We start from the raw sequence: 24,168 nt of genomic DNA on the forward strand, positions 1-24,168 counted from the left end.
TTGTAAGTAAATAAATGTCTAAAAGAGTTATAGGGTTACAGCCTGAGTTTAAAGTTTCTCAGGTTTGCGTTCCGTTGATCAAGGTGGAGGTCACAGTGGAAAGTCAAAGTGGTGTTGCTTTAAGGTATCGAACACTTACCTAGGCAGTAATTACACCACCAGCGAACGAGATGGGCGTAACTTATAGTCTCTCCTTGTTTGTGTGTGTTTGGCCTTCATGCTGAGCTTTTCTCAACAATTCTTGGTCACACATGAGGGTAGGGGGTCTAGAAACTTACCATGACCTCAACCCTTCTCATTTTCATTGTTTATCGTAAATATTTTCCACCAGTTAAATGGGTAAGTACCATGACTTTTAATCCCCGAGTCAAAGGAAATTTATCATGTTATTCAAATGTTTGAGCTATCGTACTGAAAGCGTTAAGGTAGTTTAAGGTTAATATTTCAAAGTTGCCATGACTGGAGCTCGATATTGATTCTTGTATAGAGAGATAAAACAAAAAACAACATATATTTTAGTGTTTTCTTCTGAAATTTATAGTTTTCTAGTTATTTTGATTTCTGTTTCACTTATATATTATACAAGTTCGTTGGGAAATACAACCAATCAGCAGAAGTTAGGATGTTACGTGAGAGACTTGACTAGGCGTAAGCTCTGGAATTTGAATTACGTAGTTGCAAAATGGCGTCTGGCCGATAGGCGTGTGCAGTAATTCAGCGAGTATTTGAGAACGAAGCTGCAGCTTTTGACATCTTCAGGGCTCATGATGTTCTCCTTTCTTCAGTCAAGTGTCCAAGATGTGAGTCAGACAGTCAGCATCGTGAAGTTCGGCATAGTGGCATCAGTTTATCCTCCTCCCTCTGTTAATTAAAAAATAAATGCACACGGGGGGTACACTGGCTAGGAGGTTAGCTCAGGTGGCCTAGATCATTTCTCTCTGATTGCTTTTGTTAGGAGGTTTCGTTTCGTATTTTTATTTAATTTTTTTGCGTGCTTTTACCCCATAATTTCACTCTCCTTCAAAGCCCTGCCTACTGTATACAAACCAGTATTGTTGGTAATTGAGCGGGGGTCATATCTTCATAACTACCATTTTAGAAGGAAATAAAAGTAAAATTCGTATAAAACACGATGAAATAGATAATAAAAACCTGTTTTCCCTAGTAATTTCCGTGCATGTCAACCTCGAAATATTTACCTAGCTTAAATTATGGGGTTGATTCGCTGTACTCATGAGGTTTGGCATCGTACTCAATGAGATAAAATCATCTTGGCTGCGAAATTCGGAATTAAGCTGTGACATAACTCTCGGAGGGAGTTTTAGTTGAACTTAGTACAGTATATACTGTACTGTATGTCATGGTAAGCGACTGTCACTGATGTGTTTGAACCAAAAATAAGGTGAGGTATGGTAAAAAAAAAATTTAGGTTTGTTTTGCCTGTTAACAAAAATGATTCGGCAGTCGCCATGATGGAATGGCCTGCGAAATACCTTCATTTTCGCCAAATCAGATTTTATATTGAATGTCTTAAATACTAATACAGATGATATTGTGTTTGTAAGTTAATCTTCTAATATTTGTTCATGTCTGCATCATTCTTTTTTCTACCAGGAGTGTGGAAGTTAAATTTGTTTGTCAGTTGGTGATTTTGCTGAGTGTCTCAGCATGGCGGTCCGATCAGATGTAGTACAAATTCTATTTAGTAGGTCTTGTTTTTAAACCTTGTTGATGTCAAGCGTATCATTTATTTTATTAATTGAACTGTAACTTTATTGGGTAGCATTTATTTCATTTCCTAGGATAGGGATTTTAATTTACAGTCCCTGTTTACTGTATAAGATAGCGTAGTCATTAGTGTCACAGGTGTCTAATGGTAGTTGTTGTGGCCATGGTGGTAGTTGTTGTGGTCATGGTTGTAATAATGATGGTGGTTGTAGTCATCGTGGTTGTTTTGGTCATGGTTGTAGTCATGGTGTCGGTTGTTGTGGTTACGGTGGTGGTTGTTGTATTTACGGTGGTGGTTGTTGTATTTACGGTGGTGGTTGTTGTGGTGTTGGAGGTGGTTGTTGTGGTGTTGGAGGTGGTTGTTGTGGTCATGGTTGTAGTCATGGTGGTGTTTGTTGTTGTTGTCATGGTTGTGGTTATGTTGGTGGTTGTAGTCATGATAATGGAGGAATACTCACATCAATAACTCATTATTTCAGTTGTTTAATGTGTAAAACTAAAATGAGCGGGAGTGGGAAGATATAATGGGCTGCCTGTAGAAATTATAACATGTTGATTCAGAATTTTAGACCATTAGTGAATGTATTATACAGCAGATCTCAGTTGTAGGTCAGGATAGCACTCTTCCTCGCGTCTCTGTTTTCTTGATAAACATGACCCCGACTTGAAACACTCTCACCCTGCCCGCTGTTTTGTTTTTCAGCGTGTGTTGGCTTACTCATTATTTATGAATGACGCTGAGCAATATTAACCAAATTTAGTCCCCCCCCCCTTGCCATTTTCCTTTGCGATAGACATTTATTATTTATAAATAAAATTATACCCACTTCACCCATTCCTTCAGTGAGATGTGTTGTAATAATTACTGTTTAGAATTATGAATGAAACTTTTTTCTTTCAGTTTAATTTTTGGTGGTGGTGGTAACAGCGGTGCAAGTAATATAAGTTATGATCTTTTTATGAAATTAAGAGGTTTTGTTTATTAACAAAAGGTATTTTATCAGTTATAGTTGTTCAGTGTAATAATAATAATAATAATAATAATAATAATAATAATAATAATAATAATAATAAAAATAATAATAATTTTTTCCTTAAAAGCGGCAGTTCTTTTGAAAATGAAAAAAATCCCAAATATTCAACACGCAAGTGACTCAAAGGTGAATTAAGAGAACAGCGAGGACAGAGTATTATAACTGCTTGCGACAGTTATTTAAAAAAATCACTAGCCTGTTATGTGTGAAACACCATAATAATATGCTCTCGGGAAAAAAGAAAGCCTTCGGATGAAATTGGAAAATATCCAGCATCGCTGATATAACTAATAAAATTTTCATTATATACGAAGTATTAACCTCTTGGGTAGGAGGTCTGTGTTTAATAAAATCGTGTGGCGTTAGCCAAATAAAATATTAAAAAGTTGCTTCCCGTGGCATAGAGGTAGGAATAGGAAATAGTAAAGAAAATGTTACGGAACACGTGTCATGAGTGAAACAGGGCAAAGACATCCGAACGAAGACTTGTAGATATTATATATACATGTACTGTAGTAATAGAAGTTAAAAAAATGATTTGGTATGAACCCAAGATTAATTAGCTACAAAAATCTTACACAACAAACTGATGACTACCACTTGTGGAAAGTGCAGCATAACCAATTAACTGGATATTTTGATGTGCGATTTTTATAAATTTAGAAAAGGATAAAATCGTGCAATAGAAAATACTGCTGCAGGACTGGTGAAATTTGTGTAGGTTCCCCGGGGTAAATAGAGGCAGGTTAGGCGCCAACTGGAGCAGAACAATGATCATATTGAGTACAGTCGTCTCAATGTATTGGTTCACTGATAATTACACTCTTAGGAAAGTTTTGAAATACCATTCATATATACTGCATGTGTACGCATACCACTACATATTTCCTGATAAATGAAAATGCGTGAATACCAAATTTGATTTAGTCAATGTACCTTTTGAACGAAAAATTTGGCAAGCACTTTTTTTTTCATAGTTTATTTTCTCCTGTGATCTATATCTGGCAGATGGTGAACACATGTTATTGCAAAACTTTCAGGTAATCTTGGAGTGGTTATCTTGATCTTTAGACTTAAGTAAAGGCTGAGAGATAGTTGAAAGAATGTTCGTCAGTGATTACATATCCTCGATTCTTAACATGCCAGAGCCTAGTGTTGTCAGGAGCTAGTCGCTGTTTGCCGTTGCACAAGTTTCTCTTGTATACTTGAGAAACTTTCGCTTACTGCTCCAGGAGTAGGACTAGGTCCACAGAGTTTACCTTAATTTTGAACTCTAACTGATACTGAGTGCCCGTATTACCAATCTTTACATCTATATGATTATTAGTGATTGTTCATCTTATAGTGTACTCATTCTTGATTGTATAAGAAGTGAACTCATTCCTTCAGTTCGGCCGGAAATCAAACCTTGCCCTTGCAAGACGGCCGCTCTATCTCAGGCTCTGAGTGATGAGGACCAAGGACTATCCTTGATGAGGACAATGCTAAACCGACACGTCTAACTGCTCGAGGTAGAATTAAACAGCGTAGCCTTGACCTCCGACTCAAAGCAAGACGCACATATCGAGGTGGAAGGCCATAAAGACCTGGATCCTGTGAATTATGGCGGTGCTTTCGTCATAAACCGGCCCTGGTGGTTTATGGCTCTGTATTGACCCGCCAGCTGACCTCACCGGCCTTGTGGCATAAACAAAATTGTTTCTTTGTTGACGCTGGCTAATGTATTCTGCATCAGTTGATTTTTTTTTATTTGCCGCAAGTCTTTGTTTCTTTTTTATGCAGGTAGTAATTATGCAGCAACTTTTATGATGTAGGCAACTGATAGCAAGTTGTTTTTATGCAACATAATTGGAGAAAATAACCCTATTTACAAAAGTTTTGCTAAACGTTTAAGCTAATTATACCTCAGCCATTTAAATTTTGTGCTGTATTTTAATATATGATATGAAACTTTTTTATTTTAATTAGACGGAGTTCGAAGCAGTATTTGGTATTAAACGCCTTAATTTGGCAGTAACACTCGTTTTTAATGATTGTATTTACCTTCAAATATCGCAACATAATTTCTGAATCGAAAATAACTAAGCTAGAAATATGTCAAGCAAAGTTAGATTGCATTCGGTTTATATTGTTTTGTAGTATGGGCTGAGTGTATCAAACAGTTAATGAGTTATACTGAACAAGTGTCGTGTTGTCTGCTTATTACCATCGTCCTCCTCGTTAGTGGAGTAGCAGCGTGTACTGTATTGAGTACCTTTGTCCTTGTTATGTCTGTTTATTTATCTGCTGCAACAACTAAGATCTTGAAGCATGTACAGTACTTAGAAATTATCTTGATTGACCTTTTGTGGGAAGTAGCCTTTAGGTATTATATTGTGGCCGAGAGAAAGCCCTGCCCTCTTAAGGGTTAAAGTAGATCCTACACTAGTCAACAAACATTCATTATTAAGGAAAGCAATTCCTACTCTCGTGTGCTATTCTGGCAAAGTATACTAGGATAGTTCTGTAGTCGTGACGTATGTAAATAAGCTGTCTATATTATCGTAGATGGCCGTGGCTAGTATGTGCAGTCTTGTTCAAACACGAAGAAGCCATTATGATCGAACTCAAGTACATTATTATACTGTACGTAGTTCCTAACGAACGATAATTATATTTGGTTGATACTTAGGAATATGATAAAGTGGTGTTTAAATTTACGTAGTTCAACTGGGAGAAATATTAAAAGCTCCAATAAGACACACTTCACTGTTCCATGTAAACTACCAAAAGACGTCCTCCCCAGATGCTACAATATTAGTGTTTGATTCACTATTGTGCACCTTAATTGATGTATTCTGCTATACCAATCATACCATGACCGTCTCATTTTACCCAGTTTCTCTCCAGGTCTATAATTTAATCGTCACAAACCCTGACCAGAAAACTGTGAAGATATTCTCCAGTTATATTTGTGAGAATTACTTCTTGTATAAATGTTAAGTTTACAAATATAGACAGCATTATTACCATGACAAAAGTCACATACTTGTAACGAGTCATTAAAACTACATATTATGTCAGGGGATAGTGTGTACATTCTTGCTAATGTTGACATATATGTTTTAACCATGTCCTTAAAGACCCCACCATCCACGGCACTCCCAACTGTATTACGCAGAGGACCTCAGCTGACAGTGGGATACATCTACCAGGATGTAATTGTGATGTCATATCACGAATATGTAAAATCAAGTTTTAATGAAGCCAGCTAATGAAAATTAGGTTTGCTTAGGTCTAATGATTTTACATGTTATAATTCGCTGCATTTAATTGCATATTTCCTCTTAGTAGGTCATCCTAGGAGAAAAATCGTCACTTGTCCGTCTCTGGAAGTCTACTTAACCTAGAATGTGCTCGTCAGTTAACACGCCGTCATATCTCGCCTTAAATTCACTTTTCTTTCATGATTAATCTTGTGTTTTATATTTTTCCTCGTCCTGCTGTATCTAGAGAAGTGCAAACATGTATTTAGATTTTGTGAGGCTAAAGTGTTTTAAACCCAGCAAACGTTGATTTATGACTTGAACCGCTAGAGTGCAATGCTAACCCCATTCTTACTATAAATTTGGCCTATGATTATTTTGACTTAACCCCCAAGTTATAGGATTTATTAATCCCTTGGATACGATGTCTTAAAATGTTGTCTCATGCTGGCCATATGTTTTATTATGTTTACAGAGAACAAGTTGCGTCGATGTTTCATATTTACAAAGAATTCATTGGAAGTAAGCGACTGACTGGTAACCATTGTTTGTGTACCTTCACTCTGTCTGTACATTGTGAATGAACCAATGTGAACCTGTATGACGATTTTACTGAATAAATATATATTTATATACCTTTACAGTACATTTATCTGTCTGCGATCGTGTGTGTAAGGGGGGGGGGCAAGGCAAGGCTGAGGGCGTGTGGATGAAGCTATGGTGGAGGGTATCAGGTGTCGTGCCGTGATGGAAAGGTCACCGCAACTGCTGAGGTTGAGATGGAGTATGTAGATGTGAATTGAAAGTTTTTTATTTTAACAAATTTATTGACAAAACTTGGAGTGCAGTTTGCCTATTCTGAGTAATTCAGTCAGGTCTTGACGCTGAGGGTGGTATCACTTCTCACTGTCACGCAGGACAGAGGTTCATACACAAAGGAATAGATCTTATTCATTAACAGTATATATAGGTCAGATTCATGCGGGTTGATGTCGCTGTTCACTGCCATGCAGGACAGAGGTTCATACACAAAGAAATACATATTCATTAGCAGTATATATAGGTCAGTCATGTGGGTGATGTCACTGTTCACTGCCACGCAGGACAGTGGTTCATATACATTGGACGTCATATTCTTATTGAAGACTAATCAGTGTGGGCTAGCAAATTTGGGATAAATAGCAGGAATGTCCTCAAGCACCCCTGATTCAATGTAGTAAGTGCAAAGTTCATGATATAATGAGCCAGGTGGCCTGAAGTCTTTGACAGTGTCACATGAAAGGGGGGAATTTGTGTAAGTACACCATAAAGTGTACGTACGTGAAAGAAAAACAGACTGCTTCTCCCAGTCTTGAATCTCCCTCTACTACTGAGTCTTATCCTAACCATTGTACACACACACACACACACACACTTGTGCTCTTGGATTCAATGTTACAATTAGTCACTTCTCATAAATAAGGTAAAGAGAGCTCAGGCTCTCAATTCGCTCAGCTATGTCAAAATTATTATTATTGTCCACTCTGCATCGGTATAATTTTGACTAAATAAACTTTTTAATATAAATTATAAAAAAATATAAATAGTTATTATTATTGTACACACGCATGCTATCACGGGAATGAGGCAATTTTCATACAGCATTTTAATTAGCCACATACAAAGCATACTTAATTAAGACCATGAAAGGCGAGCTTGTTAAGTTAGTTCGAGTCATGAGGCACGTCTAGGTAAAGTCCGGTAAACTTTATTTCTGTGTGGAAATATACTGTGCCGTATATTTTTGTTATATTGTTGGTCCCTGGATTAATTTGATCTGTTTTGGAAATATGTGAAAATGCCTTTTTGTCTTAATATTATGTTGGAACAAGTAAAACATTTATTTTTCCCTTTAATAAGAAAATAGTAAATTTTTGCATTGGTGCAGATGGTAATGTATTTGATTTCCCATGAAAGGTAGATGGATACAGAAGTTATTTATGTATTCAACCAAATCGTTACATCAGTTCACATTGTTTCATCATACATACGTAGTGCAAGCATACAAACAATGATAAACAGGTCGATTGAACCAAGATTAACCCGAGAAAAGTGTAAGAAGTCTGTTTCCATTTGTCTCTATCTATCTATCTGTAGCATTGTAATATATGGACACGGGTAAGCAGGTGTAAATCTATTGATTTTTCCTGAAGATTGAGCTTGAATAAAGGACCTCGTTATCCTTGAATAACAATAGAGTCTTTCGAGTGAGTGTGGTGGAGAATGGAGATGAGTCTTGATGTGGCGGTGAGGATCGTGTTGATGCTGCCTGTCATGTTCTGGAACACCACAGGGCTTCTTGTGGTGGTGACTTGTGGCTCCAGATAGAACGCCAACCGCGTCCAGATTGATTTGATATATGATGACATCATATATCAACGTAACTCAAGGCTGATTGGCTGAATGTTTGACATAAGCAACAGGGAGTAAATTACAGACAGGTGGAAATTTTGGAATCTAAAGATGGTACGACAAGATATTGTACTGCATTGACTTAACATTTTTGGCATTTATCATGTATTCAACACCATTTGTGTTGTTAATGCAGTAACGGTATTATTATCGTTTCGGTCATCCGGGGAATCTTGGGAATAGATGAGTTGTCGGTCGGAATTTTTTCATAAGATGGCAGGTCAGTGGGTAAAGAAAATGCTTAAATTCACTCTGGTAATTATATTTTTAATAAATTTGGCCAAAAAGTGTAAAAAAAAAAGGGTTTAAGTAGCTAAAAAGTCACGTACATGTAACTGCGAAAAGCTCGGCGATTGATTGTGACGTCACCGGTTACCTCGAGCCACCGAGCAAGAGCCAGCTGTGGTGTATGTGTTGTTACCAGCAGAAATACAGGACTTGTGACCAAATACAATGTTGATATACACAGGCATACCTTATTTTTAGGTTAAAATAAATTACTGCTCAAGTTCATCGTGTGTATTTACTTGCTGGGTGCCAAAATGATGCAATACTGTAGACCGATAACTCCAACACGGAAGTTTTCATCACTGTTCTCTATTTCATGTCTGGATAATGTAATTTTCATCACTGACGTCTATATTTAATGTTGTGGAAGGACTAGGGACGACGGTGGCCAGGGGATGGGCTCGAGATGATCAGATGACAGATGTAATTTAACGTACTTCATAGTTGGATGGCGGAGATCTTGATAATACTCTACTATCATAAAGACATTTACATTTGATAAATTTCTTTCATCTGCCTTCATGAACCCTGGAAGTAGTTGTCCAACCTTCTCAGCTGATCGGCTCTGTAAATAAATATTATTAGATAATTAATTGTGCTTTACTGTGCAACAATAATACTATTTTGAATATATAAATATTACTAAGCACATTAACTAATTCAATGGATATTAGCTGCCCCTAGTTGACAAATTTCATAGTATAAACACTCCAAACAATATTGGTATTATTTTGGTTGTGGTCATTTGGGGAACCTTAAGATTCTAACTATGGGAGTGAGTACTTTAAACAATAAGACAAATAATATCTATGGAATTTCTGTCGCAAAACATTTTTCGATCACATAAGAAAATACAGATCTTAGGTTAGTTAAGGCTACATGAATTATAAGTTATAAGGTTAGTTTAACATATACCGGTAAGGGGAGGGGTTAGTAACTCAAAACTAGTATTTCTGATAGAAATGAAGGTCAAAATCGTTCATAACACATCGCAAACCATCAGAAAAAAAACATAGTCTGCATGTCTACGTACAGGGTTAACCAAAACTTAAAATTTACCCAATATAGCCCATCTCGAATCTAAACATCCAAATACTTGTGGTAGTTAAAGTAAAATTTTACCCATTAATTAATATAAATGATATATCCCAATGGTTCATTGGTGAATCATGAAAGCAATAACAGCACTATGTTGTCATGTCATCAGGCATTCTCAAAACAAAGTCCAGGTAATGTCATCACTTCTCAATTTACTCCTATCTCCATCTAGTACTGATATACTCTGTAAATGCACCGAAGAAAAAAAAAAGAAAGTCTACCAGGTAAGAGTACATGATAGCTGAGCTGGTGTAAACATGGGAGTTTTTTATGTCCATAAGCTGCTCTTCACAGCACATTTCTTCACTTACGAAATGTCCATGACTTAAACCATTAAAAAAAAAAAACGCCCTTAAAACTTACCCGAACGTGGCACTTGGGGTCTGAAGAGGCCATCCTTTGTACTACCTCCGACTGCAGTGGCGAGTTTGTTGGAGAACGTCGTCTACAGGGAAACTGGTGAAATCATTGCAAATGGTAGCCCTGTTTCTCGAGAAATAAGCTTATCTCGACTATTATACCAAGACTTTAAACTTTTATTACAAATTATATATACCGTATCACTCTATGGACGTGGCAGAGTGTATTTCTTGTGTTTACTCAGAGCCGACAACTCGTTCATTTAGGTGGTATTATTTTCGTTTCGGTCCTGTGGCGAATTTTAGGATTTTAAGTTTTGGAATCGGTAGTTTAGACACTTTTCTTCCACAGTATAGCGTTTCCGCCGGAAATATAAAATTTTCAAGTATTTTAACCGGTAAAATTACCAACAGTATTACTTGTTCAAACTGGGCAGGGCTGTGAAATAGAGGGGAAATAGGGGCAAAATGCTAAATATGACGCCAAACAAACCACTGAAAACCTTACCAAACGTTTCCTAACTTGTAAAAATGTTAAGAATCACTTAGGAGTTTATGGATCCCTCCTCATCTGGACACCAAAAACTTAAATAAGGTAAACTTTTTATAGTTTTAGTATCTTTAAAGGTTATGAAACTTTAGGTCAGGTTTTCAAATGTTTGATTAATGTTTGTTTTTTCCCACATTTTATTGATTAAAATACTTGAAAGATATAAATTTCCGATGGAAACGCTATACTGTATAAGAGAGGTGTCTTACAATTTCCTAAGAATTGTCCAGAACTTAAAATCCTAAAATTCGCGACATGACTGAAACGATAGTCTTACCATTTAGGTTAGGTTAGATATAGTTCCTGGGTTCTGTGGCTAGGTTAGTTAGGTTAGATTAAGTTAGGTTAGATCAGATCAGATCAGATCAGATCAAAATCATTCAAAACACGTCAAAAACCACCAGAAAACCACAGGGATGACTGAATTTATAATTTTACCAATGTATGACTGTTAAACCATTTATTTTCCAGACATTGTGAACCAATATTGATTTGCATCGGCGGTTTGTTTATTGTGTGTGTATGCGTGTGTTCCGGCCATAGATTCAAAACAGAAGCAGTTAGAGACGTGAAACTGTACTCATACATTACAATGGCCCTCTTGGCATTACTATTGACCACGGACCCCTAGGTGGTCTGGGCAAGAACCAAAAATCTTTACCATTATGGCGATTGTGAGAAGTGGTTATCTGTGTCAGGGAGAGCAAACTGTGACAGTCAAGGTTTTATAGTACTGTATGTCCCCGAGCAAAGCCTGGCAACTTTGATTCATAGTACAGTAATGTATAGTATGTGCTGTAATTCATAATTGCAATGTTAATTTTTCGATACCAGAATTTTAACATAAGACTACAGTAATTTTAAATGTTTCTTTATCTGTGTGTGTTACTAGACCTTTCATGTACTGTACACCTGTTCATGTCTTGTGTTAATTTACAGGGGCAAATTCGCAGCTGTGCGCCGTGCCAGGTGCCTACGCTCCGGTACGTGGTTCGCTGCCAAGGTAATGAGGAAGCGTCGCCGAGCCCAGGACGTTCGCCATGAGATCCTGCACGAGGCAGCTGTCCTCCTGCTAGCCAGACCCTCCACCAGGATCGTCTCCCTCCACCAGCTGTACGAGACCACCTCAGAGATAATCCTTGTCCTGGAACTGTTAGTATTTCCAACCAGATTTTAGGGGGTTTGATCTAATTTATAATAAGCCCTTAAAGACTTCATTGATGAAGCACAATACAGTACAGGTATAATAGACTAAGACATAAATATTGACCTGATGGGGTGAAGTAACCTCTGACACTTAGGGGCCTACAGTATATACTGTACTGTACTTATATTTTTCCATGGGAATTTCACAAAATATGTGTTAATCCGTTTAATGGAAATATGGTGACAGCAAGGATAAAACTGCACTAAAAAGGCTTGGACCACCCTCAACAACCTACAGTATGTACTACAGGTACAGAGTTGTGTCAGAATGTGGGATTCTTTGTAAGAGTGAAATGAATGAAAATATGTAATAACTAGTCATTAAATTATCAAAGATAAGTCAGTTACAGTTATGCATGTTGGAATGTGGGAAGCACCCTCAAGTAGTATAGCAGCCTTTTTATACTGTATACTGTACTTAGGGGTCAGTACTCTCTTAATCTTTCCATCCTTTTGTCTGTTACATATGGTACTTCTTTTAGTCTTCCTTCATTTTCAGAGAATTTTCCTGAAACAATACAGAGTTAATGCTCATATAAACTGAAGATGTGCATGACAGGTTACTGTAACTAGCACTTAAATTATTGAAAAAAATAGATTGTATTAAACATTTCTTCAGTTTGGGTATTACTGGTACATTTTTTGTTGATGCTGTGTCAGCAATATCTTTTTCATCGTCATCATAACCATTATTATAATCCTTTTACTTGACTTTGGTTTGTTTTGATGCATCCTAACTCTAGGGATCATTACAGAGCTGAAGGTGGGGAGCTACAGAGAGTCATAGATGAAGAAGAAAGTCTAGAGGAGGGCGTTGTGCGTCGGTATATGATCAACATCCTTGGTGCTCTTCGTTTTCTGCATGCCCACAATATTGCTCATCTTGACCTTAAGGTAAGAATTTATATTGCACATAAACAATGTACCCCAATTACTCTGACAGTGTGGTGGTCCTAGCTTTGGATTTTGCCCTGATGGAAGGGCCTCCAGGCTACCCTACCACTGTATCTTCTTTCCTCAATTCCACTGTATTTCTCACAGTATAGGCATTTCCCTCTTCCCAGCACACCTGTACTTCTCTCTTTACCAATTCCAAATACTGTACTGCTGTTTCCACTGTCTGCCATGTCTTTCATTCCAAACACAGCTATTTCTTGCCCTTTTAACACTATGCCACATGTAGTGGAGCACGGCGGCAGTCCCGGCCTCGTACTCGGGAGTCAGTTGCCAGTGAGTCAGTGTTGCTGTCCGCACAGTCATTAAATTTACCGCTTGTAAGCTTAGAACGAAGGTTTATGCATACAGTAATTGTAAATAGGTTATGATTTTCATTGAAAAACGTGTTTATTTTTTATTTCATGTTTTGAGCATGCTTTGAGCCATCACCAACAAATGATGCCATTATTCATCCACGTTCAACATCCACCACACTTCAAGCAACACCCACACGATGCACAGCCCCCCAAAACTACAGTACAGTACTGTACTGGTGTATCTCACGGTAATGCATTGTAATGCACACTACAGTACAGAATAATGGTACGTCATACAATACACACCAAGGTATTGTAGAGATAACTGAATCCAATAGATGCATAAAAGCCCTCCCCCATACCCCCCCTACCCCCCCTTTTTACAGGCCCTGTCACCCCACCACCAGAGAAAATGTACCATTTTCAAAGATGGTGAATTTTGGGATACAACTATGGAATACCTCCACACATTGACAGTGGTTATCCAAAATAAAATGTTGTCAGCAAAAATAAAAAATAAATGGATGTGTGACCGCGTCGGTTGTGTGGAAACAAAACTAAAAATAAGACATGTCAGCACATCCATTGTACATTATGTGGTATATTATAGTGTTAAGCTGCTGCCATCAGGTAAATCATTTCTATAGCTTGAATTTTTAAAACATTCTACTTTATTCCAAGATCATGTTTTACACTTCCATGCATCAAGATGGAAAGTATTAAACTATCCCAGTTCCCTTTTCACATCCCAGTTTGTTTACCATCCTTTAAAAATACATACAATTGGATTACTGTGTGAAGTCAAAATGGAAATGTTAAGAATTCTCTGACCACATATCTAACACATGATTTGGCAGACCTTCACCCAAACCTCTCACTGATCTTACTCTTGTATTCTGTTAATTACTCTGCCTGACCAAGAACACATCTTTCATATTTCTCTCCACCGTGCAGGGGCAGACCTAGGAATATAAAAAGGGGGGTCCAAGAAGTTGTGGGTGAGAGAACATAGCGAGAACAGTGAGTCCACCCAGCCGGGGGTAAACCCCCCAGAATTTTTTTTTTAAATCTGACCAATATCATGGGCATTTTGAGACCATGTGTACTTAATATTAGGAGATATTCTGAGGTCAATAGAAATTAGTTTTTCAATACAAAAACGTTTAAGTACATTACTGCATTAAAGAAAAAGTATTTGAATTTTCTCATGAAAAGGGGTCAGGACCTCCCCTGGATCTGCCTCTGCCATGTCATACTTATATAGTACTGTATTTATACTATGGATGTACAGTACCAGATAGTGAATTTTATTACAGTATTCAGCCAGATACTGGATTTGCCAGATAGTATAGTATAGCTTGTGTAGGCTAACTTCAAGCCTACACTTGCATTCTTGCAGCCGTCCATCTCTCCTTATTTATATTTTTGTCCATGAATCATTGTAACTCACAAAAATACTTAAGTTTTAACATTACCTTTTCCATCAACATCCTTTAAAGTTACATTCTGCAACAGCCACATATACTGTATTACCTCTTTGACTTCACCCTGTCCCTTCATAACTGACCGTAAAACTATGTCTTCTTAATATTTTATTGTAATCATCATACTATATACTGGTAGTACTACACAATTTTGGAATGTACATTTCTTTATTGTAGTATTTTACTTTTTGGGGATGATTTATTGTCTCACAAAAACTTAATGGAAAGATGTTCAAGTAAATGAAATTATTGTAATATTTAGAGTAAATCTCTGGTTATTGGAAGTGTCTGAGTAAGTGGAAAATTGGTTAAAACGGATCTGCCCTGCACCAGTTATTCCGCTATTGTGGTCATTTATTGTAAAGAGAGAAAACTAAAAGAATCAAGGACTAATAAAGAGTTCAGCTTAGTCCTGAGTGCATCCTTTATTACCCATTTTCATTTACATTCTTTTTATTTAATTGGAAATATATACAGTGATCCCTCGGTTAACGAGTGCCTCGGTTAACGAGATTTCAGTTAACGAGTTACCTCCCATAAAACTCTTAACCTCGGTTAACGAGCAATCCCTCGATTAACGAGTTTCTTACGAGCCGACCTCGACATGTTTTGGCTTGCACTTGGCGGTCAAGCAGCTGTAGTATTAGTCCGCCAATACAGTAATCGGTTCTAGGACTTAAATTCCTTACTATTTTAGTAAATATCAAGAAGTTTATACTATTCAATAATTTTAAAAGTTTAATATTAAATTTTTTAGTCATTTTAACAATTATTGAACATAATTGAAGGTAGGGTCGCTAGTTTGTGGCGCGGCATCCAGCCTTTTAACACACCAAACAAGCGTTAGTCTCTCTCTGTTTTCAGTGGAGGTAACATCTTGCTTGAGACTCTCTTCAACTAAACACTTTTTTTCTGTGTTTCTAAGCAAATTATTGGTCTTTTGAAATTTATTTTACATATTGACAATATATAGCGCAGTGCAGTGTTATTTTAAAGAAAATATTCTTTATTTACAGCTAGTTTAAACTTTAAAAATCACGTGTTGACATTGTTTGAATCCAGCATGGGGTCTAAGAGATCAAGAAAAGCGATTTCAATCCAAACCAAGCGGGAAATCATTAAGAAACATGAAGAAGGCATTAGAACAAATGCGCTATGCAAAGAATATGGCATGTCGATATCAACTGTGTCGACAATTCTTGCACAGAAAGACAAATTTAAAGAAGTGAAAGTGAGAGACAAAGCTACCTGAGTGTTTAAAAGTAGATCCCTAATTGAAGAAACTGAGAGGTTACTTCTCATCTGGATTAGGGAAAAAACATATGAAAGGTGATTCAGTTTCTACTGAATTCATTTGTGAAAGAGCCAGGGAGATTTACGAACATTTAAAGACAGCCCAACCTGGTTCTTCAGGCACAGAATTTGAAGATTTTTGGGCCAGCAAAGGCTGGTTCGAAAAATTTAAGAAAAGAAGCAACATTTTCAGTGTTATTAGGCATGGTGAGACTGATAGTGCTGATAAGGAAGGGGCAGCAAAGTTTTTAGTGGAATTTAAAGAACTGATGGAAGAAGAAAATTATCTTCCACAACAAGTGCTCAATGTGGTCGAAACTGGGCTTTTCTGGAAAAAGATGCCCAAAAGAACATTCATCACCAGAGATGAAGCCTCTTTACCTGGGCATAAACCTATGAAAGACCTTCTCACTCTATTGCTTGGTGCCAATGTTTCAGGGGATTTCCGACTGAAGCCTATGCTTGTCTACCACTCTGAAAACCCCAGGGTGTTTAAGCACCAGAAAGTGGTAAGAGCAAAGCTTGGAGTTTATTGGAAGTCCAACCGTAAGGCATGGGGACAAGACAGCTCTTTAATGAATGGGCTGTTGAGGTGTTTTGCCCTTCTGTCAAGAGCTACCTAACCACCATTAAACTCTCTTTAAAGGCTCTTCTCCTCATGGATAATGCTCCTGGTCATGACCCTGAACTTGCCAGAAATTTGGAGTATCAATTTGACTTTGTGAAAGTGTTGTTTTTGCCTCCCAACACTACATCAATCATACAGCCAATGGACCATAATGTGATCAGCAACTTTAAGAAGTTGTACATGAAGAAAATGTTTAGGAGGTGTCATCAGGCAACTTCCAATGATCCTGAACTAACACTGAAACAGTTCTGGAAGACACAATTCAACATCCTGGAGGCTGTAAAATTGATTGTGTCATCATGGCAAGAAGTCTCCACTAGATCCCTCAATTCTTCATGGAAAGCACTGTGGCCATCAGTAGTCCATGATTTTGAGGGATTTCAGGATGACACAGAGTTGGACCAGGAGATTGTGTCCATTGGTCAGTCATTGGGCCTTGAAGTGGAGGAGAAGGATGTGGAAGAGCTTGTGATGTCTCATGAGGAGGAACTTACTTCTGATGACTTGAAGCAACTGGATGAGATGTTAGAGGCTGACAATGGTGAGGAGTAAATGGAAAGTGATGACCATATGCCAACTAAAGAGTTGAAAGATGTGATTTACCACTGGGAGAAGTTCAGGGAACTGGCTTCAAGGCACCCAGATGTGGAAAAATCTGAACTAACTTTGTGTCATGTTGAGGACTCAGTGGTCTCCTTCTTTAAACATAAGTTAATGGTGAGGAGGACAGATGCCCCACAGACCACAATTGACACTTTCTTCAGTAAAAGGCAGAGGGAACAAGATGCTATCCCTCAGCCTTCCACTTCAAGAAGGAGAGAGGATGTTCATGGTGGAGAATCTGTCAGTCCAGAGGTTCCTGACATTTTCATCGAAGGTGACTCACCTTCCAAGAAGCAGTAAAATGCTTCTCCTCCACCTCCACTTCCTTCTCTTCTCCCTTCTCCTCCTCCACATCCCACTTCAAATTCACATCAGCATCATCATCCAGGAGCCGTCTCCATACACACCTCAAAGTAAGTGTCGATTTCTAACATTTTTGTTGAATTTAAGCAATTTTCGGTGAGCTGGAACGAATTACCCAAAAACCCATTGAAACAATGGCTTCGGTTAACGAGATTTTCGGTTAACGAGCAACCTGCTGGAACGGATTGTGCTCGTTAACCGAGGGACCACTGTAAACAGTATACAGTATGTATATATACAGGGGATCCCCGGGTTAAGAACGGATTCTGTTCCTGAGACCGTCCTTAAGTCTGTAAAGTACGTAAGTCAGAACACATACCCTATGTGCACTATATCATAATCCAAGTCCTTTTATACATCTCGAATCGCTTAATTTAAGAGAAAAGAAGAAATTGAATGACAAAATACAGTAAAGGAAACTAAAAATTAAAGTTTAACACTTAAAGTGAAACCTGGGACTGGCTTGCTTTTGTAGGAGTGACAGAGGCTTTATTGGGATGGTTAAACTGAAACTTTCTTCTTTCCATCATAAATCTTTCTGTAGCATCATAGACATGTCAGTAATACCTTTATGAATCTTGGTGAATCCTGCTGTGTGGGCATCTTGCTGTTGAAATTTAAACAATCCTTCTTCAATAAACCTGAGACCATCTGCCATTTCTTTTGTAATGAATCCCTTTGGTTCTGGAGTTTCAGCTGACAAAATTTGCTTCTGCTTAATCAGGTCCTCATTGTTTAATTCTTCAGCATGAGACTCAAGCAACTGTGTGACATCATCCTCATGAATATCAAGCTGGAGTTGATTCCCAAGGTCTACCACTGTCTGTGTTACTTCCCCAACATCATTTTTAGAGCCCCTGAAATCATGGACAAACTGTGCGTAGAGTTTTTTCCAAACACCGATTGCCCTTACCTTGACCCGGTTAAACCAGCCCCTACTAGCAACAAAATCTTCCCCATCACTTTCACCACCACATTTAGCCTTCAAGTCAGCATGAAAGCTTCTCTCTTTTTCCTGAATCAAGGCTAGAGTTAGAGGCAAATCCCATTGGTTTTGATCTTCCATCCATATCACTAACAATCTTTCCATTTTAATTAACAATCCACTTCTTTGTTTTGTTATCACAGTTAAGTGCATTGGTGTAGATCCTTTTACATATTCAAGAATTTTCTCTTTGTCTTCCCAAATTGTTCCAACCATTGAACGACTGAAACCCAACTCTTACCGATCACTGAGGGTGTTTTGCCTTTTTCATTACGTTTAATTACATCAACGTTCACTTCCACTGTAATTGTTTTCCTTTTCTTGGATGCACTACTATCACGTGCATCAGGTTTCCATTTAGGAGCCATGATGAAGGCTGAAAAAGACAGTTAATAAGCAAAAAACAACAGTTTGCACTTGATCACGCATGTTTAGGCGAGGGTAAAGCATTCCGACTCTCCCGCTCCCTCAAGGCAGGTGACTGGGTGCGACGCATCCCTCCCCACGCGCCGCTCCATCTCCCCTCTATGCTGCATAAACTAGTTTTCGTACGTAACCGCTATGAACCATCGTACTTATGTCAGATTTAAAAAATAATTGACCTTATGAGATCTCGTTCATATCAGTTGGACATTCGTAAGTCGGAGACCCCCTGAGCTTATTAGTTGTTGTATGTACAGTGGGGTATGCTATAACGAACGTAATTGGTTCCAGAACCTCGTTCGTTATAGCATTCGTTCGTTATAGGATTAATCTGTTCCAGGCCCCCAAATACAACCACTTAACACTGAAAAAATTCTGTGGAAAATGTAAAAAATACAGTACTTTATCTTACCTTAGTGTTATTCAGCATGCAGGTACCCCTAAACACTGGCACATCACTATCACTTCCACTGGGAGTCTTGGCTTTAAGGTCCTCAAACAATTGTTTAGCCTTCTCACAAATTATAGCTTCACTAATGTTACCACCTGCCATTTCTTTCTCCTTTATCCACACTAAGAGTAAATTTTCCATCTCTTCAATCACATTACACTTTGCTTTGCTAAGTCTAAAGATTCCCTTAGCCACTTGCACAGTTTTTAACTCCTCTTTATTCTTCAAAATCGTACATATAGTCGATTTAGCCATCCCATATTCATCACTAAGTTTCGCAATGCTTCTTCCATTCTCACGTTTCTTTACAATTTCTTTCTTAGTTTCAAGGGTTATTAGCTTTCTCACTCGCTTTGGACGACTCATTGTTACAATTGTATACTTGTATAACAAAATAGTTATACAAATAATGCGAATTTCCACATCAAAAGACGAAATTTCAACAATAACAGTGGTGCACTGGCTACACAATGAGACAAAGATGGCGCCTGACGCTCTTGTTGTGGGTCGTGGTACAACAATATTCATGCGCCAGGCGAAATAGTCCCGTATTCATCCGCGTTCGTTGTAGGAGTTGCGTTCGTTATAGCATTCTCAATTTTATAGGTAAAACCGTTCATTATAGGAATATTCGTAGTAGGATCCGTTCGTTATAGCATACCCCACTGTATTTGTTTGCCATAGAGAACAGATAATGCAGATATGTCCTTACTCCAGGTTTACCAGTCATTCCATCCTCCATTTATCACCTATCCACTCAAGTCAGCTTTCCAATCACTCTCAATATCTCCTCTTTGTTTACACTTTTCCAATTTCATATTTTCACTTTATTCAGAAATTTTACTTGATTTCATCTTTCCTATTGCTGGAGGGGAACATTTGTATCAACCACACAGTTCATTATTCAGTCCATGTTAAACCTCACAACTAATATTTTAGTGTTTATAATTATATAATTATACTTACCTGTAAATATTCATACACAAACACCTCTGCTAGTTCTTGTAAGACTCCACACAAACACCTGCTAGTTCTTGTAAGACTCGACACAAACACCTCTGTGAGTTCTTGTAAGACTCAACACTAACAGCTCTGCTAGTTCTTGTAAGACTCGACACAAACACTTCTGCTAGTCCTTGTAAGACTCAACACTAACAGCTCTGCTAGTTCTTGTAAGACTCCACACAAACACTTCTGCTAGTCCTTGTAAGACTCAACACAAACACCTCTACTAGTCCATGTAAGGCTCAACACAAACACCTCTGCTATTCCTTGTAATTTTCAACCCTGCACACCTCAAATGTTAAGCTTGTCGTCACTTGCTGTCTGAGCTGTGTGGGTTCCAATCTTGCACAAGACAGTAATGTTTGTTAGGCGTATCACCCATACTACTATGCGTGTCATAATTATTCTTTCATACCTTTCTTTTATAAGCAGTCCCGCTGACTACTAAACACTGCTGTCCCCAAAATATTCCTCGACTGATATTTCCATTTACTCAGTTGCACAGTAGCTTCCAACCAGATAATATCCTAATTGCAGTTATTCTAAAAGTTATAATGTAAATCAGTGTGATATTGAGGTATCATATGGTTTCTCAAGTTTCTTCTTTTATTCTTCAGACACTTTACAGTAATTGTAACAAACTGATTTCTTGTAGACACTAAAATAGGAAATTTTATTCAATATAAATATTTTTGATAACTTTTTCCACAGCCACAAAACCTCCTGCTTATGGGAAAACATCCAGAAAGTGACGTCAAACTTTGTGATTTTGGTATCTCCCGAATCATTCTGTCTGACATAGAAGTGCGTGAAGTTCTTGGCACTCCTGATTATGTTGGTGAGTGAATGTCTAGTGCTGTATTCATCAGTTGGCTGTAGCACGATTATTTCTGTGTGTTGCTTTTAAATATTTCTGTAACTATATGTGTCACAATTTTATTTGTTTAAATTTAGAAATTACATGTACAGGTACTATTTTTATTTACATAATTATTTTGGCTATATACAGTAAACATAATTTTAATTCACAGCGCCAGAGATCTTGCAGTATGAACCCATCAGTTTGGCTACAGATATGTGGTAAGTTGACTAAGGAAAATTTATGAACCAGAAGTGGCATTATCATGGCAGCAGTAAATGTGGTTGCCCCATTATTGCATTAATAGCTCTCTTATTTGGCCATGTTACCCAACACCACCACTGTGTTGTTAGTCTTTATTTACTTTAGATTTAGTAAGTGGACTATGTACAATCAGACCATAAATTACTTTTACTTCTTCTGTGTTGAACAATATGATAAACTGATGAAAAATTTCTTGCATAGCTCTCACAGCTGGCTTCACATTGGTACCCTGCTTTACTTATGGGAATATATGGAACTACCAGTGACACTATTCCTGTAACTTATCCTAATGAAATTTCCTTTACTGTATAATAATCCTAAAATGGTTAAACTTAAGTTTACTGTAATTGAAGAATACAAATGAAAATATAAACAAGCATTGTAGATTTATAAATTTGAGGAACTCATATTTCATTGCATGCTTATTATTATATGAGCAATTGACTTGTTATATGAAAAGCATTGTCATGTTTTCTCAGTTTGCCCGTCGGCCACATTATTAAACCTTATGCCCCAGGCAACATTAGACCCGCCTAACCCCCTATGCAGGCATTTTTTGGCAATTTATTATTTATTTTTAACCTGTCAAAAACTGGTATTTCATGCATCAAATTAGTGCAGTCACTTCAAGCTACTGTTGTGGCTGGTGTGCATGTGGGCCCCTACATCCAAGGCACCCACAACCATGACTTCACTGAAGGGATGGCTGGTGGGGAGGGGAAGTGAGCGCCATTATCTGCATCACTGTCCTCACTGCTGACCGCCTCAACAAACTCGACATCACTGGGTCTGTTTCCTCCCCTTCATTGCCTTTGTCACCCGATACTATATTAGTGTCACTCAAATCAAGCAACTCGTGAAGAATAGCACTACTGTCGAGGGTGTACAGGAGCGAAGTTGGTCACTACGCATCGAAGGATGTGCATCTGTCATGATAGCTAGTGGGTAACTGGACCACGAGATTTGAGACAAAGATTACGTGCGAGGTGAGTTGCCAAATAAATAAATATCCCATACAAGGACTGTATTTTGTCCGAACTGGACATTCAAAATTTGCCGTGAAAATTAATGATGTAGAGGAATGTCACCCAGGCTTTAAGGGTTAAACAGCACATAAATTACTGTGAATTTTTTAATAAATAGAAATAAATAAAAGTTATAGTGACATTAAATGAAAATACAGATATTGAAATGACATTTCAGGTAGCTGACAACAATATCCTGCATCTTTAGTTACCAGGTTGCCAGGTAGTGTTGCCAGCTCTCACCATCTCTCAAGCACCCTTGTTGTCACTGCTCAAGAAGGTTGGTGCTTACCACAGGATCTGTCTTGAGCACTTAGTAAATAATATTGTACTGTTGCGTATTTATCAGAATTTAATTAATATTACTGTAGTGTATATGTCTCCATATGCCCTGGTTTATTCACTGATCAGTTGTCTAAGTGTAAACGTAGCCAAATCGGGCTATCATGTATCTGTTAATTTTAAAATACAAATTAGAAATTCAAATTTTATAAGACAATGCTTTAGTAGTGATGTTAATGTGTTTGCTGTGTAAGTGCCGGAAAATCGGAGGTCAACAACAGCAGTGACAACAACGGCACTTGAGAGTGAGTCAGTGTGACCGATCAGCTGTTACCGCTCTGTAAACAAGAAACTGAGAATATACTATGGTGCAGTATCTCATCTAGGATTAAATGTGGAACTTTGGGAGGGAAATTAATTATTTTTCGATAATGTTTTATTAACCAAGCGCCAAGTGAATCTAAATAAAATTGAAATTATGGTAAATTGCTTACATGTACAGTACTGTATTACAAAGTTCACTTACTTAACACAATATCACAATAGTACAGGGTGATGAACAGTCCGTACAGTACTCAATAAACCATGAAAGTCACAACAGTAACAGCGATGCACAGTTATAGGGACGATGCACAGTGATTGACAATCTACGGAGCAATACTAGTAAAGCACGGAACGTAACATACAAACGACAGGCGGCAAATACTAGTAGTAACAGCGTGGGTTGGTAGGTGGCACGCCGGTACTGTACCCCTACGTTGTTTCCATATAATAAACCAAGATATGTACCCCTCTGGTTACCAAAAAGTTCACTTCTGTTTTATGCTGGAAAATCTAGAAAACTATTTCTAAAATCATTTCTTAAATTCAGGTTGGCTGAATCATAGGATTGTTGTTTAGCATCTCCAAATTGGCTGGGACACATTATCACACTCAGCATTTATTTTACACTACAGTACTTTATTTTGTTATTTCCATATTTTTTTAACTCATGATTATATAATACTGGATAGGTAGGTGAATAGAAAATGGAATCAACAAGAGAGGCCTCTGCTGCAGAGTTCCAGACAACACTTATATAAAATAAACATAAATTTACATAATTATATACTTTTTTTTATTACTGTATTTATTTTAGTCAAATATGTAGATATTATTCACAGAGGCAATTTTTAGGAGTTGGCGTGTTATCGGGTAAGGCGGAAATTTATACTGTACATTTGTACCATATACAGTATACACTGTAACAATCCTGCCATGTGCTGATACTGAACCATAAAATAATGACAAA

At 37.7% G+C, this 24,168-nt stretch overlaps 1 protein-coding gene across 3 annotated transcripts in view; it reads left to right on the top strand.

Moving 5' to 3' along the window:
- Positions 1-24,168, top strand: part of LOC121875188 (serine/threonine-protein kinase 17A-like) — a 138,637-nt gene that overhangs the window by 83,864 nt on the left and 30,605 nt on the right. The window contains exons 1-5 of one of the 3 annotated variants that reach the window (XM_042379638.1): positions 10,234-10,321; positions 11,693-11,905; positions 12,715-12,853; positions 21,159-21,285; positions 21,479-21,527. In XM_042379638.1, the coding sequence (XP_042235572.1) occupies positions 11,760-11,905; positions 12,715-12,853; positions 21,159-21,285; positions 21,479-21,527 (461 nt within the window). In that variant the 5' untranslated portion in view covers positions 10,234-10,321; positions 11,693-11,759. Of the gene's footprint in view, positions 1-10,233; positions 10,322-10,451; positions 10,799-11,692; positions 11,906-12,714; positions 12,854-21,158; positions 21,286-21,478; positions 21,528-24,168 lie in introns of those variants that run through there. The other 2 variants (XM_042379637.1, XM_042379636.1) reach the window with 2 other exon arrangements.

The sequence above is a fragment of the Homarus americanus genome, unplaced genomic scaffold (assembly GCF_018991925.1).
Source record: "Homarus americanus isolate GMGI-L3 unplaced genomic scaffold, GMGI_Hamer_2.0 scaffold36970, whole genome shotgun sequence".
NCBI lineage: Eukaryota > Metazoa > Arthropoda > Malacostraca > Decapoda > Nephropidae > Homarus > Homarus americanus.